Raw genomic sequence first — 16,414 nt, 5'->3', positions numbered from 1 at the left:
CCAGCACTTGATTACTTTGAAGATTGCAATATAAATAAAGATAAGACAAGATAAGATAAGCCTTTATTAATCCCACTTTACTTCAGAAAAGTGGAGATTTCAGTCAGAGAATAAAAATGAGCAAAGAATATGCATAAGTACTTTTGATATTGTACAGATTCTTCCATGTGCAGAAATTCAAGTATTCCACTGAATGTAGAAACTAATGATATTGCAAAAGATCACTCTCTATATAGGAACATACTGATGTTGCACAGGATGATATTGCAGTGATTTCTCTATGAGTTAAAAATACTGATATTGCACACATTCTTGTATATGTAAAACAACAACAACAACAGCAACAACAAAGCAAACAAGCAAAAAACAATGTACAGAGACATTTTAAAAAGTTTGACTAACTGGTTTTACATTACGCTGGTATAGATGCATTGCGTATTATAATAATGCAAAGTGCAACTCTACAGGTGGAATAAAGAAAATTACTACATTTATCCTTGCCTGTTTTAACTGGATATATAAATAAACAAATATAGTAAAAGGTAATATAAAAGTGATTACACTACCAGTCAAAAGTCTGGACACACCTTCTCATTCAATGCTTTATTTGTATTATTTTCTACATTGTAGATTAATATTTATTATTAACACCTTTTTGTCTACAACATAATTCCATATGTATTCTTATATGGTTTTGATGTCTTCAGTATTACGCTGCAATGTATAAAATAATTAAATAACAGCCGCCGAATGAGAAGGTGTGTCCAAACTTTTGACTGGTAGTGTATATGAAACAGTAATAAAAATTGAAATGAGATTTCCATGCAAATTAAGCAGAAGTGTGCCCATTTTATTATCAATTTTATTACTTTTATTTTAAATTTTTTTGACATTTTATAAAGCAAATATATTTTCTTATGTTGTTTTGGTGTGCATTATCTCTCAAGGTTTCCTGATTTTTTTTTTGTAAAACATTCAGGGAACAAAACATAAGATGGTTAATCTTTTTCTGTTTTTCAGGGGACATTGAGGGAACCTTCCCTACAACTTAAAGTTATTAAAGATAAAATAAAATAAAATAAAATAAAATAAAATAAAATAAAATTAAATTAAATTAAATTAAATTAAATTAAATTAAATTAAATTAAATTAAATTAAATTAAACTGCACTGTGTAAGAATAAGAACAAGAAAAAATGCACTAGTACAGCACTACAGTATAATTTTAACATAGCTGTACTCTACTTAAGTGTTTCTATTAAATTATTTCAACATAAAATGTTTTCATACAAATACAACAGAGGAAAATCTGTATAATGAGAAGCTTTGATTCATTATACTGCAAATATGTTTGTACTTGAGTACAATTATAGTTTACACCGTGTATGCTGTGGGGGATTTTACTACTTAGATGATATGAATATTTCTTGCAGTAATTAAATTGATACTAATGAAGAACCAAACGTTCAGCCGTGATACAGGGCAAGACAAACCAAGTACACTTGTATGTTAATACAGTCTAATCTTGTTTAAATAGCACATGATGTGTCCAATGAGAGCGGCTGTATGCTGATTTCCCGGAGCAGTCGAGTAAGTGGGGGTGGGTCGCTGGCTTTTTCCTTTTTTTCGGTTTGTGTGTATGTGTGTGTGTTTTCAGACCAGCTGAAAATGGCGGCTCGGAGCGTCGAATCCTTCTAACTTTATCGCACAATAATAAACATAACAGTATACACAGCTGTTATCACATAACATGGGGAGAAACTTTACTGAGAGGCTTCAGACGCTGTAGTTGGGAAACATTACTTTGACCACTACGTCTAGAAGGAGTTAAAACGCAGAGGTAACGATAAAGAAGCTTACAACTGCCGTATGCAAGCTAACGTCAGCTAGCTAGCTAGCGTCAACGATAGCCGACGACTCATGAAAGGGATTGGGAACTGAGCTAGTTTACATTAACGGTTGAATTCCGTTACTGAATAGACACAGTGGTTGTGAACATTCCTGTTAAAATGCAGTCGCTCGTATGGGCACTTGTCTTGGTACAGTGACGCCGGAGCAACGTATATGTCTGTAATTTTGTGTGTGATGCTAACCTTAGCTTAATGGCTAAAGCAACACTGTTGGCTAACGTTAGCGGGGCTATTTCGCTAGGCTCTGCTCTGAGAGAGGTGTGTTTCTGTCCGACAGGATTTAAAACGCACCGAAACATTTCAGTAGTCACAGGTTAATTGCGTAGTGCAACTTAACGCGAAACTTTGCTTCTCTTCCAGAGATTATGGAGGATCCTCATACGCGGTATAGCAAGCGCCTGGTAAGTACCTTAACCAAACTGTTACCTCCACGAATCACTTGTTTTATGTTTACAGTGCGACTGAAGTGGATTTTTCATCCGTGTGTTCGCCTTTTAATGAGCACGAAGCGGTTTGGTTAATGTAAATTGTCGTGTTTGAGTGGAAAGGCCCGTTTTCTGTTTAGCACATTGTGTGACGGCAGTGGTCCATCTCTGTTTTGTGTGCCACAATAATAACGGCAATGAACCTGTCTAAGGACTGGGTTCAAGAGAGGGTCAAGTCCACTGTCTAACGTGACAGCATTTGTGGTGTGATCTTGTTTCACTTCCTTTCAATCGTTTCCTCCTTGCTGTAAAGTAATAAAACTCTCAAACTACAGTGTGTACTCAGAACACTATTGAAACTAGTGATTTGAGGGGCGGGTAATTAAAAAAATCTATTCAAAATATGATATATTTAATAAGGGTTTTCTGCCATCGTTTATTGGCTATTTCAGGGGACTCACCAAAACTTAATTAAAGCGTACATTGAGTGGTTGTATTTGTGCTTTATAAAATCTATTTACTGGGTTTATTACTTCATATAAAAGCCACAGAACGGGCTTCTTTAATAATGTTAAATGGTCTTGGTTGCGAATTAAAGGGTACAGTGCAGCCCCAAGTTAGAAAAGTAAGGCTCATTACAGTTTAGGTATTACTACATTAATGATAAAGGGATGGGGGTGGGGTGATCTGAGAGCAGGGATGTTGTGCTTTATCCATCTGTCTGCTGCATAGGGTGAATGGCTGGGAGGGGTGTTTAAAAGGGGGCGGGGGGCAATGTGTAGAAGATTAACCCCCTGCCATTGTAATGCAGTATTGTTTGTTTCCCCATATGTACTCATTGGATTGTGAGCTGACTGATCAGCTTGGCTTGATTTATTGTGATTTATATCCATGTCTAAAGTGAAAGCTTTCATTTTGTTACTGATGGCAGATTTAGTCCATTTAACTGCTGAGATATAGGGGACATCTCCCATCGTTGTTACCTTCTGTTTTAGCAATTAGACTCCTGAAACAACATGTTAAAAATACATTTAGCAATGATGCAAAGGGTTCTTGATTTTTTGCATTTGCATAAAAATAATAATAATAATAATAATAATAATAATAATAATAATAATAATAATAATAATAATAATAAATTAAAACCCTCGGTTGTGTATAAAGATCAGGCCTTTGTGGACTAATTCTGCAAAAAATGATTGATGATACTTGTTTTTTTCTCAATTGTGAGTTTGAGCACTCCTTATAGAATTTAGAGCTTTAATGTGTTTTCTTGCCAAGTATATCCCTTAAGTCTGTTAGGTTCTATTGTGACTGTGACATTAGCATTGCTGTCTGTCTGAGAAGCTGCTATAACTCAACTTATTATGGCACTGAAATACCATCAGTGCAATAAAACATCCCGTATTTCTCCCTGCTCGTCACAAATCATATTGCTCATGTCTGATATAGAAATTATCTAAAAACCTTCTTATGTCTTCAGCGTACAGGGACGCGGCGCCGCTACCAGGATGATGGAATTTCAGATGATGAAATTGAAGGGAAACGAATGTTTGACCTGGATGAAAAGTTGGAATGTGGGAGGTTTGGCTCTGACTTAGTCAAACATATGGACGGTAAAGGTGAGATTTCAGCTCATCAATTAAAAGATTTTTGGAATATAATTTCAATAAAACTATACCTGACTGTATTAAGTGCCATGTAAAGTAAGGCAAACTATGTTTACTCTGTGCTTTGTTGCATGATTCTGAGAATTTTTCACACTCGTCTTCACATTGAAGTACCTCTGCCACTTCAAACTGGTTAAGTTTTGTTGTTTTAATTTGAAGTTGTCTACCAAAGTTGTGTTTTGTTTCTAACTGTCTGTGTCATTATGTGTGCCTTTGTCTAGATTTTACTTTTGAATACATACAGAGGGAAGGGCTCAGAGACCCCATTATCTTTGAGACAGCGGATGGCCTTGGCATACAGTAAGAAACTGTTTACTTTTTGTTTTATCTCAGAACACATTATCGTTCCAGTTTCAGCAGTACATTTCTTTAGTTTTATATTCATGACGGGAAACATGTTTGAATGTGTATGTGCAAAAAACGAAAAGTAAAAAATTACAAAGAATTACTTCTCTCTTGTAGAATGCCAGACCCTGACTTTAGTGTGAGTGATGTCAAGTTGTTTGTTGGTAAGTCCCTATTTTATGTCCTTTCAGATTAAATAGCTTAACTGTTTGTACACAAAATGTAAAATGCCAACCGTCTGCTACTGGTAGAGTGGGACCATGTAACTCAGTTGGACCGGCTGGCATGTTCACAGTATTGGTGACTTCACCAGTTGATCATTAAGAAGGAATTGCAGGACACAAATTAAACTAAGTCTGTGGTCATTTAGAGACAGTATCACCATTACATACTTTGTCCAGAGCACAAAAAAATCTAACAAATCTAAATTAACTGTGCCAGGACATTTTGTCAATGTGGTTTATGTTAAATATAGTTAATACCAGCCAGTATGTTATCTTTTTTTTAAGTACCAGATATCAGACATTTCTATCTGTCTCAGTTGGTCTACTGTTGCCAGGAATACTGATTAGAAACAGTGGCTATTTGGACAGGTTGACTGTTGAAACTACACTGGCATTAGATTTTATACAGTGATCTCAGTGTTTAAACACTTTCTAATTCTCTTACAGGTAGTCGACGCATTGTAGATGTTATGGATGTAAACACCCAGAAGGGAATTGAGATGTCAATGGCTCAGTGGCGACGCTACTATGAGACTCCACCATCAGAAAGAGAAAAACTCTACAATGTCATCAGCCTGGAGTTCAGCCACACAAGACTGGAGAATCTGGTCAAACGCCCAGCTTCGGTGAGAATGCCAGCAATTACACACTTAAGGGCTTTTACAGCAAACTATATGTGTATGTAGATAATGTCCTTTTGGGACTTTAATGGACACCACTACTTGTTACAAAACAGGTCAGTCACAAACAAGTGAATAACCAGAAAATCCTCTTTTGTGTAATGCAGAAAGACCAGCTTGATTTTGTTTTTGCTGCTGTGATGGCTATAGAGCATTGGCATGTTTGCAATAATAACATTTTGTCTACATACAGAAAGTGTTGTAAGTTATCAGTAATACTCCTATGTTTTGTGTGTTTTAAACAGGTGGATCTCATTGACTGGGTGGACAACATGTGGCCCCGCCATCTCAAAGAGAGACAGAGGGACTCCACGAATGCCATTATAGATATGCATTATCCCAAAGTACAAAAGTGAGTAAATGAGACACCTCAGTAACATATACCATTTGCTGTACAATAATTAAGATTCAATGCCATGATTGTTCCATCATCTATATACTCTCTAAAGTCTCTTGTTGCCTGTTTGTTTTTCTTTCAATGTCTTTATTCTGTTTTTATCTAAAATTCACATCTTATATTCCCTTCGTCCCCACCTGTATCAGGTACTGTCTCATGAGTGTGCAAGGCTGCTTCACAGATTTCCACATTGACTTTGGAGGTACTTCCGTCTGGTACCACATTCTGCGTGGAGGAAAGGTCAGTGTCAGTGTTATGCCACACTGGAACCGTAGGTTTTAAGATTTGGGGGCTTGTAGTGGCCAGTTTCCACCTGGCCATTACAAGCACCCAAGGTGGAAAACAAGGAACAACCATTTTTTTCAGTCCTGTTGTCAGAATAAATCTAAATGTGGTCTTGGGCCAACACTCCATCTTACTTTTTCAAAGATGCTCTTTCAGATGTTAGCCCAGATGTCTTGGTAAAAGTATAAACTATGCAAATATGTCACATACAATATTACTTTCAATGCATGACAATTTTCAGGTTTACCTGTGATAGAATAGAGATGACAACAGACAGTTTAAATGTGACGATCTTTGAGAGACATCAGACTTATCTCCTCTCTCTGACTGTATTATTATTCATGATACAATTAAATGGAAAATAGCTAGTCATGAAGAGAATAATCATTCTGATGAATAAAAATGTTTATGTATGGTATTCTGGGTTACTTAGACCTAGACTCAACGTAAACCCGCTATTTTCTAGCTACAGCCTGAATCACATAACTAAATCTAAAATACGGAGATTATACATTTGACTTGAATCTTTTATTTGTCTGTCTAAATCAGTATAAAACAGCGGTGATGTTTTAATGTAGTGTCAGAGCTGTCTGATCAGATGCAGTGCTCACTACAGCAGCCTGCACTGATGGCAGACTGGAATCAGAAATGACTAAATAAGGCTTGTACTGCATGTATTTGTTAAAAGCAGACTCTATTCATGATAATTTACCTGTGTCACCTGCAGGTGTTCTGGCTGATTCCACCCACACCACAAAACCTGGAGATGTATGAGAACTGGGTTTTATCAGGAAAACAGGGAGACATCTTCTTGGGGGACAAGTGTCATGACTGTCAGAGGATAGAGCTCAAGCAGGGAAACACCTTTATAATACCATCAGGTCTGTTGCTTTAATACAGCAGTGATACATTCAAACACACTTAATTTCACTCTCTACTTTTTCCTCTAAACTCTTCCTGGCACTCGACCAGTATATTCCTCTAACATCCTGTGTCTCATATGTTGTAGGGTGGATCCATGCTGTGTACACGCCGGAGGACACGCTGGTGTTTGGGGGGAATTTCCTTCACAGCTTTAACATCCCTATGCAACTCAACATCTACAACATTGAGGATCGCACACGGGTCAGCAGCATCTTACATTCACTATCAACATTTTATCTTACTGCTGTTTTTGTACAACTGCTCACCTGAGCCACACTGATGATTGTTTCAGATTTTGTGGTTATGCAAGGCAAAATTCAAAGTTGTGTGGAATTACTCACAATTTAAAGACTGCGATGACAGAAATATTACTCAAATATTTGACTTTTAACTTTATGAATGTCTAGCCCACACATTTTTTCCCCCTAATACCAAATGCAGTACCAATTGAGGATGATAAGAATCTGATTCCAGTGCTCTTTTTTTTTCTCATGTATAAAAAATGTGTGCATCAAGGAGTGCAACCTGTTACAATTATTTTTATTTTGCTTAACATGAGACCGGGGGGTTGTTGGGACACTAAAAACAGAGTCACATCCTGCTGTGACTGAATTAATCACAGTGAAATATGCAACAAAATTATACTTTATATCTATTTATATTATCTGCCACTCAGGTCATGGCAATCATAGGAGCTTCAGTAAAAAGCAACTGCACTTCTCTTTATCATCCAAGAGACTTCTTCAGGTCATTGACTGATAAGGAACTTCTAGATGTGTGTACTCACCTCCAGCTCACATGGCTAATAACCCATTAATGGCCAAGGATTCACAGGTCTCAAGGTGTAAATGGTTGTTAAACCAATCAACACTGATAATAGCTGTGAAGCAGCCAGTTCACACAACAATGGACATGAAGCTGCCAGGTCAGGACTCAAGATGGTGAAACTCTCTGGAAAGAGATCTCAGAAATGCCTTACAGGTGTTTGATAACTGGTGTTGTAGACCCCCTCCTCTGTTTAGAGATTGCTAGTCCAGGCACAACAATGGACTATTAGCCATGGAGCTGGGAGTGACTGTACACATCTGAAACCCCTCATCAGACAGTTATAACTGATGAAGCCTCTTGGATGAGAGGTGAAATTTCAAGAATTTGAGAGAAAAGTCCAGTTGCTTTTTCCTGAAGCTCCTAGGATAATGAAGTTTAAGTAACCTCGTGTCATGTATGTCTCCCATTTCTTTGGTGTAACAGCTGGACTCTTGAGTCAGACTAAAGACCAATTCATGGTTTCCACATCTGTGTGCTCAGGCCATTTGACAGACTGTGGACCCTGCTCTAGTCATACTTGAAATCATACTTTGGGCTCCTTTGATGAAAACATGTGCAAACAAAGCTCCTTTGAAGTCCAGCAGCAACTACTTTAATTATAACTCTTTTAATAATAAATTGTAAAGTAGTGGATGACCAAGCATCTTCTCGTACAGTCTCTCCTCATATCAAACATTTGTTTTAAACACTGCATCTTTTCATGGCACGTGCTTTGTCTGCACACTTACACTGGCAACGGTCTACACAGTCACAATATTTGGGCTGCCTTTGGACCCTCGCAGATAACGACATTTACGTCAAATGGACCCTGCCGAAAGCCATAATTTTGTGTTACAGAGTAACACAAAATCATGCCATTTCTGGAATATATACCAGTCCTTTGGAGACAGCTCCGTGTTTTTTTGTGTGTGTTTTTTAATTGGGCTAAAACATGAGTCTAGTTGTCCTTGACACACAGTTTTCAGGCACTATGATTGCTCTTCTTGAGGTTGCGATAAGAGACACAGATGGGTCTTTAACCTGCAACTGGGCTCACACCATATTATCGCCACTTCTTCCTGTGCATGTTTTGACACATTCTTCTCATTGAGAAGAGTTGCTTTAGAAGCAGGAACACATGTATTGATGTAGAAAAAACATAAAACAACTGCAGACACAGTATATACTTGAAACAGCAATACCATTATTATTAAGCAGTCTATCTTTTTTGTGCTTCTCCTCTAGGTGCCAGCAAAGTTCCGCTACCCATTTTACTATGAGATGTGCTGGTATGTCCTGGAGAGATACCTCTACTGTCTGACCAGTGTCTCCCACCTCACCCCTGAGTTCCAGAAATACTCTCTTGGCATAGGTAAGAATGAGTCAGCAGGAGACAACATTGCTTTCATTATTTATTTTTTCTTTGTTACGCAGACAGTTGAATTTGTGAACACTGACATGAGTTTCAACCTTCTTTTCAGGGCTGACCAGGGCTGACCTTGAAACCAGTGAGCACACCGGGAATGGCACCTCAAATGGATTTGACAGTGACACTGAAATCGTGGAGATCGAGGTAAAGAAGGAAGTAGTCGAAGAAGTCAAAGAAGAACAGACAGCTGAAGTTATCATGCCTCAGCATGTGCTGACCCCCTTTGAGCTGGAGGGACTATGGAACCTCATAGGGAAGCTGGAGGAGCTGCCAACCCACAAAAAATGTGTCCCTGCAGGCATTAGGAATGCTGCAGCTCTGCTTGAGGATATGAGGGTAGGTGTCACCAACATTCTTTATGCAGAACTCAGAATGAACTCCCAATGGTTACACTTTATTGTAACAGATAATTAACTTTTTTGTCTTGCTGCTTCCTTTCCCCTCTCAACTTTTTGTCCAGGCTGTTCTGAAGGAGCGTGCCAGTGACAACCACAAGCTAGCCTACACTGGAGAGCCTATTGTCAGCTGGCCTAAAAGGGTGAGCAGGGAGCAAATTTTAGCATGTGTTATCTGGGAGTACATAAAACATAGTCCTGTAAAGATAAGATAATGTCGGTTTGTAAGCAAATACGGCTCCTTTAGAATAAGTGCGTCAGTTAACCTAATTTCTTGCCGTATTATTCTTAAAATACTCTGACTGTTAATCACATGGAAAATATATATTTTTACTTAGCTTCAATTTCAGTATGTAAATACCAGTATCGTTAAATACTGGTATTTAAGTATAGTAAATTGTTCTGAATGATTTTGTCCTTTATGTCTGTTATGTATTTATGGCACAGGATCCTAACAATCTTTTTCTACCCCTTTCCTGCCGATCACTTTATAAAGCCATCATGGTACCAGCCACCCACCCCCCCCCCACCTGTTATTTACCGTCCTCGCTTGCCCCCCCCCCTCCACAAGCCTCTGGGTCAGAGGCCCAACAAACGCTCTTCCATCTCTGCCTTGAGGCGCAGACGGGTGAGGTGCAAGCGCTGTGCTGCCTGCTGCAGGAAGGAGTGTGGCAACTGCCAATACTGCTATGACATGAGGAAGTTTGGTGGGCCTGGACGTATGAAGAAGAGCTGTGTCATGAGACAGTGTCTAGCGGTAAGACATTGTAGCCATTACTGTTTTGTGTATGTCGCATCAATAATGCTGCCTATTTCTGTCTGGCCATTATCTGTATCAGAATTAGAACTAAAATGTCCTTATCGTTTTGTCCGTCTTCCAGCCTGCCTTGCCAAACACAGCACGATGTGTAATATGTGGAGAGGGAGAATCAGATGAATCTAATCCCAGCACTCATTCCCTCATGGAGTGCTCTGTCTGTTCTGACATAACCCATCGTCAGTGCGTTAAGGTACGTTTGCCTCTGGTGTCATAAAGATTGTGATACGTTACACAGTTACTGCATTGGTTGTTTACCGCTGCAATGTTGCATTTGTAGGTCAGGTTTCATGTTTGCTATTCTGAATTTTAACTGTTCTCTGTTTCAGGAACCTGGAGAAGGGAAGATCAATCAGGACTTGCCCAGCTGCTGGGAGTGTCCTAAATGTTACCAAGGCAAAGACTCGGCATCAGAGGTACTAAATACAAATCTCCTTGCAGAGTTTTCATTTTCTGTCTGCTGCTGTTCTCAGTTCATTTAAGACACTATTTTTCTTGCAAAATTTCCTTCTCAATGACTTCCAGTTGCCCTCTAGTTATTGTTGATACCCAAATTAACATGACACCTGGTTATCAGTCTTCCAGTGATGAGGAAAGTGAAGAGTCAGAGAGCTCGACCTCCTTGCCACAGTCCAAACTTGCATACCGGGAAGGCATCGGTGTGGCCGATGGTACAAGACGAGGGAGACGTAGCAGATCCCCAGGCAGACCCACAGCACCACCACCTTCCCAAAAACTACTACTGCAGCATCAACAGAACCGCAAAAGAGCAAGTGCACTGGAGCTCAGACTTAAAAAGAGGGTAAATTGGAGATGCTTTGAATTTTCCTGTGTTTTTAATGACCCATGGCAGGTACTGACAAAATGTTTTTAGCTGGGCTGTAGGGAAAAAGGTATTGATTTAAAGTTTTTGAACAATTCAGCATATGTGCTTGTCCTAATGAGTTAAAAAAAAGATGTATTCTGAAATTCTGCTCGCACTGTTGTACGATATCTACACAGAACACCCTATTTTTCAGTTTATACATTGATTTTGATCTGTTTAAGTCAGTCAAGATGTTTTAATCTTAGCATTACCTTGATGAAACATTTAGTTACCCTGAAACTGCTTGGGCAGATGCCATATGTAATTATTGGCACCTACTCAGACTGAAAACAGAAGATAAAAACTTAGGCTGTGTTTAATTAAATACATGTCAAATAGATGCATAACATCTATTTGACATGTATTTAATTTCTTGACCTCTTCTCTGTGTTTTGCAGATAAAACTGGAGCGGAGCAAAATCTTAACAGTAAGCACTGAACTTGTTGTTGATGGAATCCTGTATTGCATTTAAAGAGTTCCACAATAGATATCTAGTAGTATTCCAGGACATCATTTCATCCAGGCATCTTAGTTTGGCAAATTTGCATTTCCATGAGATTGGGGTTTATAAATACATTTAGCACAGTGTATTTAACATCACTGTATTTGTGATGCAGCTTTAAGTTGTGAATCTCGTTTCGTAATTTAAACACAAACCTTTTAGCTGCTACATGTGATGGTAATCAACATATTACATTTATATTATAGTTACACTTAATTTTATGTTTGAAATATGCCTTGCCTTTTTCTTTGAAATAGAAACAGTCTTCTCTAGGCCGTTCTTCCAGGCTGCTGGGCTCCAGGATGCTATCCCGGCTGCGCTCTCCAACGAGCAGACTACCTCAGAGCAGAGGCCGGGGCTCCACCTGGGCAAGTGGTGCTCCTTATCACAACACTCCAAGAGGGACTGGATCCTTCGAGCAGCAGCAGTCTTCCCTTGGTCTGGTACTTGAGCCCAAAGGAGAGCCTCGCAGAGGGAGGGGAAGAGGTGTGAGGCTGCGGGGGGGAGGAGCAGGAAGAGGCATCAGAGGCGGTCGAAGCCATGCAGAGTTAGAGGAGGAGAGTGAGGACAGCAGCAGCAGCAGCACCAACAGCAGCAGCAGTGACGACGAGGAGGAAGAGGAGAGCGTGCAGAACAGCGGGAGGGGAGGGGATAAAGAGAACCAGCCACAGTCGAGGCGGGGAGGACAAGCAGCCAAAGAAAGAGCGGAAGAAGGGAGTGAGGTGGCCAACCAAAATGGTGCAGAGGAAGATGAGGAGGAGGAGATGCAGCAGGACAGTCAAGCAGGGGACAAAGATGGCTCATATCTTAAAGTGACACTCCAAAAGCCAACCAGAGCCAAGCGAGACCCATCAGCCATTGTTCCCAAATTAGAGGCTATCGCCCCTCAAACTGCCACTTCCACGATACACAACCAGACCAGAGCCCTTGTCAGACCCCCCATTAGAAATCGAGGTCCCTGTCCTGATCAACTTTCAAATAGGCACACACCACCACACACTCGCAGTGGACACACTGACTCCCGCGCTTCTCACCCAGAAAGACTCGATGCCTCTAAAAGAACAAGATTGAGCAGGCCGGCGAAACTTAGCAATGGCGCTTCCTCTTCTTCAACATCTGAGCTTCCCCATCTGCGCATCCCTCTGTCTGCCCTGCAGGAAGGAGGGGGTGAGGCAGACAGGGAGAGCATCGGGAGTGGCCCGGGATGTGAGAGGGAGGTGTGGGTGTCTGTCTTCCGTTACCTAAGTAGAGCAGATCTCTGCGTCTGCATGGCTGTCTGCAAGAACTGGTACAAATGGTAAGACCTCTGAGCAGGTGTGTTTTTTCATCATGGTCCGATGCTGACAAATTTCTTATCGAGCCTTTATTTTCTCATCATTAACAAGTGAAATGTAAAACGTACTAACAGGATTCTCATTTTTAGCCGACTGCCCCTTCTGCCCTGTAGAGTACTACTACACATCTGAGTGAACTGTGTGTTTTGTAGTTAAGCAGATTGGTGACTGTTCTCTAGTGAAATTATCCAGCGGATTATTTTGTATCATATCAAGATTTTAATCTGATTAACTTAATAACCCTGAATCCAGTCTTTTTAAGTACATCAGGCTATAGCTGTGAATGAAATGTGTCAAGTATGTTAAATTATCTTTTCCTATTTAATGCTGCTTATCACATCTTCATGTTGTGAACATTAAATATATTGGTACTAAAAGCTGTAGTATTTTTTTCTAATTAAGAAAACAGACATTTTTTAACTAGATGCCTTTGCTTGTTAAAAGGTGACATTGACAAGATTGCAAAGATTGAACACTGGATTTGAATTTATTGATATGCAATCAAATTCCCAGTCCTTAACTTTAAATAATTTATTGATGAAAAGTAGTGTGTAGTGTCACAGTGGCTTATATCTGTGAAAATAGATAACTAGATGATGGACTGTGCTGTTGATGTACTTGATGTTCTGTGTACACAGGTGTTTAGACAAGCGGCTTTGGGCTCGGATTGACCTGAGCATCAAGCGCACTGTTACTCCTCAGGCCCTGACAGGTATCATAAAGAGACAGCCAGTCACACTTGACCTCTCCTGGACCAACATCTCCAAAAAACAGCTCAACTGGCTTGTTGGCCGCCTACCTGGTACACACACACTCTCACAACACACTCACATACATGCAGCCGCTCACTCACTTACTTCAACATGAATTTTATCAAATTCCGAAATGGACAATATTCTGCTCGTAAATAAATACTGCAGCATTAATACACAATGAATTATATAAGCTGATGCAATGACAAAGTACATTTCTTTTACACCAACATATTTATGGCACTAAATGCTTTATCAAAATCCATTTTGCAGGGCTTAAGGATCTGATGCTGGCAGGTTGCTCCTGGTCGTCTATTTCAGCTCTTTGCTCCTCTGGTTGCCCTCTCCTCCGTTCTCTAGACCTGCGGTATGCTGATGGGGTCAAAGACTCTCAAATCAGGGATCTAGTCACCCCTCCAGGTGAGGAAAACGTGAACTCGGGGTGAAAATATGCATGTAATCACCTGTTAGTTTATGCAGTAATTACATTGATTTGTGTTATTTTCCCCTGCTTTCTACTTCTTGCTTTTCTCCTTATTTTACTTCTGTTTTACCCTTTTCTTATCAAACTTCTCTGCATTTGTATTCTTTTCTCTTTCTTGATCAATGATGCCTCTGGCCCAGGCTGTGACAATCGCAGCCAATTGAGAACCATGCAGTGTTTGCGACTAGCAGGCCTGGACATCAGTGACTCTACTCTCCGTCTGGTCATCCGTCATATGCCCCATTTAACAAAACTGGATCTCTCCCACTGCAACAGCCTCACCGACAACTCCATCAACCTGCTTACTGCAGTGGGCTCGTCCACCCGAAACACACTCGCAGAACTCAACCTGGGAGGTGAGAGATTGTTGGAAAGAGCTAAAGGGCAACACAGTCATTTTCAGAAACAAAACATGCATGCACACATTGCATAAGATTTATTTTAGCAGAATGTAAGTGTCTGTGTTTTATTCTCCCAGGTTGCAGTAAGCTAACAGACACGTGTCTGAAGTATCTCCGCCGTCTCTCTTGCATCTCGCTGCTTGATCTGCGAGGCTGTAAAGGCGTCTCCCGTAAGGCCTGTGAGGCCTTCATCTCCGAGCTGTCAGTCAACACGCTCTACTGCCTATCAGATGAAAAACTGATCCAGCGGATATCCTAAGCGCCTGACTTCTCTCACTGCAGAGGCAAATTGAGATGCAAAAGCAGGGACAGTGGATCCTGATGTGAATCTGTGAGACACAAAGGACAGAGGACAGGAAGCTCACATGCACCTGTGTCACGTAAAAGGAGGGGTGGGGTCTAAACTGGGAGGGCTTACTCACTGGTGGGTTGTCACAGCTGGAGCAATGCTTCTTTTCAATATATTTTTTCCCATGTAACAAAAAAAAGAGACTCAGGAGCTTTTTTGCTTTTCTTTTTAGAGTTCATTTTGTGTGGAAAAAGCAAAAATTTTTTTGTTTTTTGTTATGCGGGAAGTGGGAAAGCATGGGCAATTAATTAGCTGTACTAGACTGCACATCCTGTGGATAACAAAGTCCTCAACTCGTTTTTAGACATATACCAGGCTTGACTCCCGTTCTCCTCCGTTGAGACAGATAAGCAGACTTTGAGTTTCATCCTTGGGATACATCTGCATTGTTCTGTTTGGCTGATACCCCTTAAATTCTTATTTATCGTGTTACACATTTGAACTTACTTGATTTCAGCTACATTTGGGTGCTTCAAGTAGATAGTTTTTGTCAGGGAGAAAGTGTTTAGTTGTTTGATAATTTATGCTTTATGCACAGCAGGCATGCGTTGAGATTTTTTTAAGACGACTGAAGGTGAAAGAAGTTTCTCCTCAGACAAGCTACTGGAGTGGCCTGTGTATACTGGATGAAGTAGTCCACTGGCTTACTTGGTAACTACAAATGGACACTGAGGGGGTAAGAAGGTAAAAAGACTGTGAATAGGCAATCAACATGGCAACAAGGCCTCACCCCGACAAAGGGCAGGTTGCATTAAATGCAGGGGGTAAACCAAGGGTAAAGTGTCATATAAATGGTGCATTTTCAAACAACAGTTAGACTTCAGGTGCTATTATTTCCAAACTCCTCTTGCTTTGTTTTTGTACAGAGACAACATTTAGAGCAAAAATATTCTAGGTGAAACTGCTCCCCCACTCCTCTTTGATACACCTTTTATTTTCATGGATGAAAATGTGATTATCTACTTTTCACTTGACTTTGTCAAATTCATTGTAGAGATGTATAATTTTGTTCTGGGGTTTGCTCATTTCTTTGTTCTTACAGTGTTATGGCTCTTTATCAAAGGTCTCCTCCCAGACTGCTGTCCTGGCCATATCCCTTAAAATGAATATAAGTATATAAAAATATACTTTTGTGTAAATGTGTTTTTCCTCTTTTAGATTATTAAAACGGGAATCCTGTAGCATTGTAATTATTTTCAGAAGCTTTTTTTTCACTTTATGTTAATTGTGTTATTTTTCAAGTAAAATAAAAAAAATTATAAACAATGGGTACCTGTCATGCATTTAATTAATGTCCTGTCATGCATTTAATTAATGTCCTCTCTGCTACAATTACATTATTAGTATTGCTTATTTTCCCTTTTATTTGCACCGGAGGACTACATCTAGCGTCGGCCCTCCCTGGCTCCACCCAGCATC

The 16,414-nt window shown here is 39.9% G+C and overlaps 1 protein-coding gene across 2 annotated transcripts; it reads left to right on the top strand.

Moving 5' to 3' along the window:
- The first annotated feature begins 1,645 nt into the window (after positions 1-1,645).
- kdm2ab (lysine (K)-specific demethylase 2Ab) lies at positions 1,646-16,263 on the top strand. 2 transcript variants are annotated; one of them, XM_023282218.3, is made up of 23 exons: positions 1,646-1,839; positions 2,270-2,310; positions 3,818-3,956; positions 4,226-4,304; positions 4,467-4,513; positions 5,021-5,199; positions 5,499-5,605; positions 5,797-5,890; positions 6,663-6,816; positions 6,945-7,060; positions 8,912-9,038; positions 9,148-9,431; positions 9,556-9,633; positions 9,987-10,247; positions 10,372-10,500; positions 10,637-10,723; positions 10,885-11,109; positions 11,571-11,600; positions 11,933-12,972; positions 13,648-13,811; positions 14,035-14,181; positions 14,386-14,601; positions 14,724-16,263. In XM_023282218.3, exons 2-23 carry the CDS (start codon positions 2,275-2,277, stop codon positions 14,903-14,905), a joined length of 3,921 nt encoding a protein of 1,306 aa, XP_023137986.1. In that variant the 5' UTR covers positions 1,646-1,839; positions 2,270-2,274; the 3' UTR covers positions 14,906-16,263. The 2 variants fall into 2 exon arrangements, with proteins under 2 accessions (XP_023137986.1, XP_023137987.1); XM_023282219.3 differs by lacking the exon at positions 1,646-1,839 and adding an exon at positions 1,973-2,167.
- Positions 16,264-16,414: the final 151 nt, after the last annotated feature.

The sequence above is a fragment of the Amphiprion ocellaris genome, chromosome 13 (assembly GCF_022539595.1).
Source record: "Amphiprion ocellaris isolate individual 3 ecotype Okinawa chromosome 13, ASM2253959v1, whole genome shotgun sequence".
Taxonomy (NCBI): Eukaryota; Metazoa; Chordata; class Actinopteri; family Pomacentridae; genus Amphiprion; species Amphiprion ocellaris.
The sequence above is the reverse complement of the archived record's forward strand: the minus strand, read 5'-3'. Positions and strand labels throughout refer to the sequence as shown.